General features: G+C 55.7%; 2 protein-coding genes across 2 annotated transcripts in view; one reads left to right on the top strand and one right to left on the bottom strand.

The window, feature by feature from the left end:
- Positions 1-1,041, bottom strand: part of Noc4l (nucleolar complex associated 4 homolog) — a 4,860-nt gene extending 3,819 nt beyond the window's left edge. The window contains 3 exon segments of the mRNA XM_013349061.2: positions 43-203; positions 683-803; positions 899-1,041. Of these exon segments, the coding sequence (XP_013204515.1) occupies positions 43-203; positions 683-803; positions 899-1,015 (399 nt within the window). The 5' untranslated portion in view covers positions 1,016-1,041.
- A 60-nt stretch (positions 1,042-1,101) lies between these two features.
- On the top strand, positions 1,102-4,252 carry Ddx51 (DEAD-box helicase 51; the record flags this gene model as incomplete). The annotated part of the gene is given in 12 exon segments (XM_013349056.2): positions 1,102-1,179; positions 1,181-1,407; positions 1,501-1,634; positions 2,239-2,389; positions 2,652-2,797; positions 2,877-2,948; positions 3,107-3,213; positions 3,329-3,437; positions 3,527-3,672; positions 3,772-3,967; positions 4,048-4,163; positions 4,243-4,252. Coding segments are annotated over 12 exon segments (1,470 nt in total), but the record flags the coding sequence as incomplete, so codon positions are not given.
- Positions 4,253-4,258: the final 6 nt, after the last annotated feature.

Consider the following 4,258-nt stretch of genomic DNA (forward strand, 5'->3'; position numbering starts at 1 on the left):
ACATGTAACTTCTCTTAAACAGGAAGAGAGGTGTTCACAAAAGCAGCCCCTACACCTGTGCTTTAGAGAAGCTGGGCCAAGGACTTCAAGACTCACCTTGACTTGGAAGGAGGGATGGGTCAGGAGCTCCTCCAGGCGATTACAGCAGCTGTGATAGCGGTGTCTCATCCAAACTTTGTATTTGTGTGTGGCTCCCTGGGATCCTGAGAACAGAGGAGAGCTAACTCCCACTGATGTTTGTGTCCTAAACCCAGTCCCGCCTTCCCAATGTCTCCCATCTTCAGTTGTGAACCTGTACCCAGACCAGGCCTTGGAAAAGACCATTTCTGATCTCTGCAAACTGGGACTAGATATTAAAATACAGTTCTTCTCACTTTGCCTCAGGATCTGGATCTCCCAAACACTAGGGCAGTGACAGCACCAAACTTTGAAGTGGCACAATTAAAACCCTGAGGAAAAAAGTTGCTAGTATACGAGTTCGTGTAGGCCTGGCAAGTACATGGATCTCACTTTCTGAGCCACAATGGACTGAGTCCTCCTACAGGGCCCCGGCTTGGAGTGTTCCTCCTGGTGTCATTTAATAAGGCGGGTCCCGTTGGGGCGCCGTCTAGTCTATGACAGGGCCCTGGCTTGGCGTGTTCCTCCTGACGGACAGCACCCCAGCCCCTCCAGGTCACTTTACCTGCCAGGACCCCGTCCTCGCGTGGCAGCGAGCCCACGAAGAGCTCTTCCCGCTCCAGCAAGGTGCCGAAGAGTCGGCTGCACGTACGCACTCCTTCCTGGATATCCTCAGGGTCCTCGGACTGAGGCGGGAGGTCAGAAAGGGTGACTGACGCTGGGCCCAGCTGTGCCTCCCGTTTGTCGCCCCAGGGCCGCCCCCGCCGCCCGCGCGGCTCACCTGAAGTACAGCCAGGATGTCAAACACCGCGTTGGCCTGGCCACGGCTCGTTAGCACCGCCTGTAGTAGACGGCCAAGCTCCCCACGGGAGCCCGCCGAAGCCAGGTGACGATCCATGCCGCCGCGAGGGACTACCGAGCTTGGTCGCGCCTGTGACGTCTGCGATGGCGCGGTCTGGTCACGTCATCAGAGAGCGCCGAGGAAGAGCGACAGCGTGCTGCGACTATGGCACTATTCCACGTAGCGCGGTACGCAGGCCCGGAGGCTTCCGGACTGGGGGGATGCAGAGGTAGAGGCGGGTAGCCGGTCACGAGTGCTGCTCTAGCGGCTGCAGAACCGAGCCGGTGAGCGGCAGCAGCAGAAACCGAAGCCTGAACCCGCCGGGGAGGCCGCGGAAGCGGCAGGTAGGCGGCGTCGACGGCCCCGGCGGCGGCGTGGCTGCTCTGTGGCTCAGAGCCCGGAGGCCCCTAGGGCGAAGCGGCAGAAAGCGGACTACAGTGTGCATGCAGGTGGGCCATGTGGCCGAGATGTGGACGGGGCTTGGAGGCTTTTTCCTGGGTGCGCTGCGGGGTTTATGTCCCCTCTGTTGTTGTGTCGCGCAGGGAGAGGCGAAGAGTCGCCTGGAGAGCTCAACACCGACTTAGAGGACTCAGGTGAGAAGCCCCCGGAGGAGGCCCCGAGACCCCCGGCTCCAGGGCCTGTGCTGGGGGACTTTGCAAGAAGGAAGACACTGAAGGTGAGTGAGTCTGGCCGCCCGCCCGCTACTCTTCAACTTTATCGGGGCGGGGTGGGGTGTTGTTTGTGCGTTTTGTTTTGTTTTTGCCCTTACGTGGCCCTAACTATAGAATGGCTGGAGGCTTATAGAGTTCCTTAGGGTACGTGTGGACACTCTTGAAACTGAAGTCCACAGACGTATAAGACCTATTTGAACACTGGTGTGTCTGGCGGCCCCCGCAGAAACATTTCTGGCCGCAGTGAGGCAATTGCTGGTCAGGGCGTCTTGTCCGAACACTGCCAAGAATGGGTGGTGGTGAAGGGTTGAGGAGAGACTAAGTCAGCTCTTGCATCAGGGCTGACTGCTCCATGTGAGTGCTGCTCCCTTTCTTAGCTCCCCTTGCTGGCCCTAAAATGAGAGTCAGGGTGGCTTAAGGAAACCTGCCCTGCTAATACGTTCTTCACCCTGCTAATGTTTGCCCTCGTTTTCCAGCACTTACTCTCCCTAGGTGCCTCTACAGAAGCTGCTGTTAGGGTTTCTTCTGTTGTTCCTAGTTTCTGATAACTGGTTGCTCCATGAGCCTGAAGGGCTCTGCAGAACTCTTGTGGGTTTTTTACTCTTTTAGGTCCAGCCTTTCCTGCCAGCATGGCTGGCAAAGCCAAACTGTGTCAAGAAGAGCGTCACTGAGGATCTTACTCCTATCGAAGACATCCATGAGGTTCACCCTGACTTGCAGAAGCAGCTGAGGGCTAATGGCATCTCTTCCTACTTTCCAGGTCCTTCAGCCCTGGGCAGATGATGGGGTGAACTCTCCAAGGCAGCCTTCCCTGGGCTGTCAGGGCTCCAATATAAGGGCTGTGGTTTAGGGGTCCTTACTTCACACTGGATCAGTGAGCTTCTGCATCCTTGGGCTCAGGTTCCTGATGATTATCTTAGGTCTTATCCAATCCAGGTGCCATCTTTGGCCAGGAGATCTCCTGGGTGACATGGTATACCCTAGCATATAATTCACCTGTTCCTTTTCTTCCTTCGTTACAGTCCAGGCAGCTGTGATTCCTGCCCTCTTGGAGAGTGCAGATAGTGGGTTTCTAGTAGGCAGAGGTGGATACCAACCTAGTGACCTCTGTGTGTCTGCCCCAACGGGCAGTGGGAAAACACTGGCATTTGTTGTCCCTGTGGTACAAGTGAGTATCAGAGTACACATTTCTAGCTAGAGCACAGCAGGGAGGGTCCTGGTGGCACAGATCATTTCTGTCCCTACAGGCCCTGCTGCATCGAGTGGTCTGCCACATCCGTGCACTGGTTGTGCTTCCTACTAAGGAGCTGGCCCAACAGGTATGCCCCTCTGTATCCAGAAGTCTGTATCCCCAGCTTTAGTTGCCCTGCTGGATGTACACGGTACTTATCCCTTGACCACCTGTGTTAAACTCAAGAGTCTTTGTCATAGCAGGGGCCACCGTCTATTTTAGACCAGCGACAGACTCCTTTTGCAGGTGAGCAAAGTATTCAACATCTACACGGATACCACACCTCTGCGGGTTGCTTTGGTGACTGGACAGAAGTCACTGGCCAAGGAGCAGGAGAGCCTTGTCCAGAAGACGTAGGTGTGCCAGGTGGTGGGCTCTGCAGGTGTCCTTTGATTAGCGTGGTGTTGGTGCTTTACACGTGAGGCTTTGCTGTTAGATGGCCCTTCTTTGAGTCTTTCTGGTTTGTAGGGTAGATGGTTACCGATGCCTGGCTGATATTGTGGTGGCCACACCTGGCCACCTGGTGGACCACATTGACCAGACCCCAGGATTCAGCCTCCAGCAGCTCCGCTTCCTGGTAGGCCACCTTCTGGACACTTGGGTCCCTGAGCTGGGGTGATGTCATTGGGGAGTCTTCAGTTGACCCTTGGTTCCTGTCTGCTGTAGATCATTGATGAGGCTGACCGGATGATAGACAGCATGCACCAGTCCTGGCTGCCCAGAGTGGTGGCAGCAGCCTTCTACAGTGCAGGCCCCTCAGGCTCCTGTGCCCTACTCCAGAGGACACAGCCCCAGGCTGTGACTGCTGCCAGGTATCCTGCTGCTCCCTTTCTCAGCTCCCCTTGCACGCCCTAAAATAGCAGTCAGAGTGGCTTGAGGAATCCTGTCCTAACACGCCCTTGGTTTTCCAGCACTTGCTCTCCCCAGATGCCTCTACAGAAGTTACTATTCTCAGCCACACTGACCCAGAACCCTGAGAAACTGCAGCGGCTTGGCCTCCACCAGCCAAGGCTTTTTTCCACAAAGCTGGGACACAGTGGCCCTAAAGACACAGTTGAGATGGATGGAAACTTTGGAGGGAAGTACACCTTCCCTGTGGGGCTCACGGTAAGCAAGTAGGGCATGTGGGGCAAGTTGGTGCCTAGGCCCAGGGCTTCTGGCTAGCACCTGCTGTCCATTTCCCACAGCACCACTATGTACCCTGTAAACTCAGCTCGAAGCCACTTATTGTCTTACACCTGGTCCTTGGGATGAACTTCTCAAGGGCCCTTTGCTTCACTAACTCTCGAGAGAATTCCCACAGGTAAGCTGAACCAAGGCGGGGTATAGCTAATACAGACTAGATCCTGGCACCACCTGGCTTCTATTTCTTACCTACCCAGGCTCTTCCTGTTAACA

Source organism: Microtus ochrogaster, chromosome 2, assembly GCF_000317375.1.
Source record: "Microtus ochrogaster isolate Prairie Vole_2 chromosome 2, MicOch1.0, whole genome shotgun sequence".
Classification (NCBI taxonomy): domain Eukaryota; kingdom Metazoa; phylum Chordata; class Mammalia; order Rodentia; family Cricetidae; genus Microtus; species Microtus ochrogaster.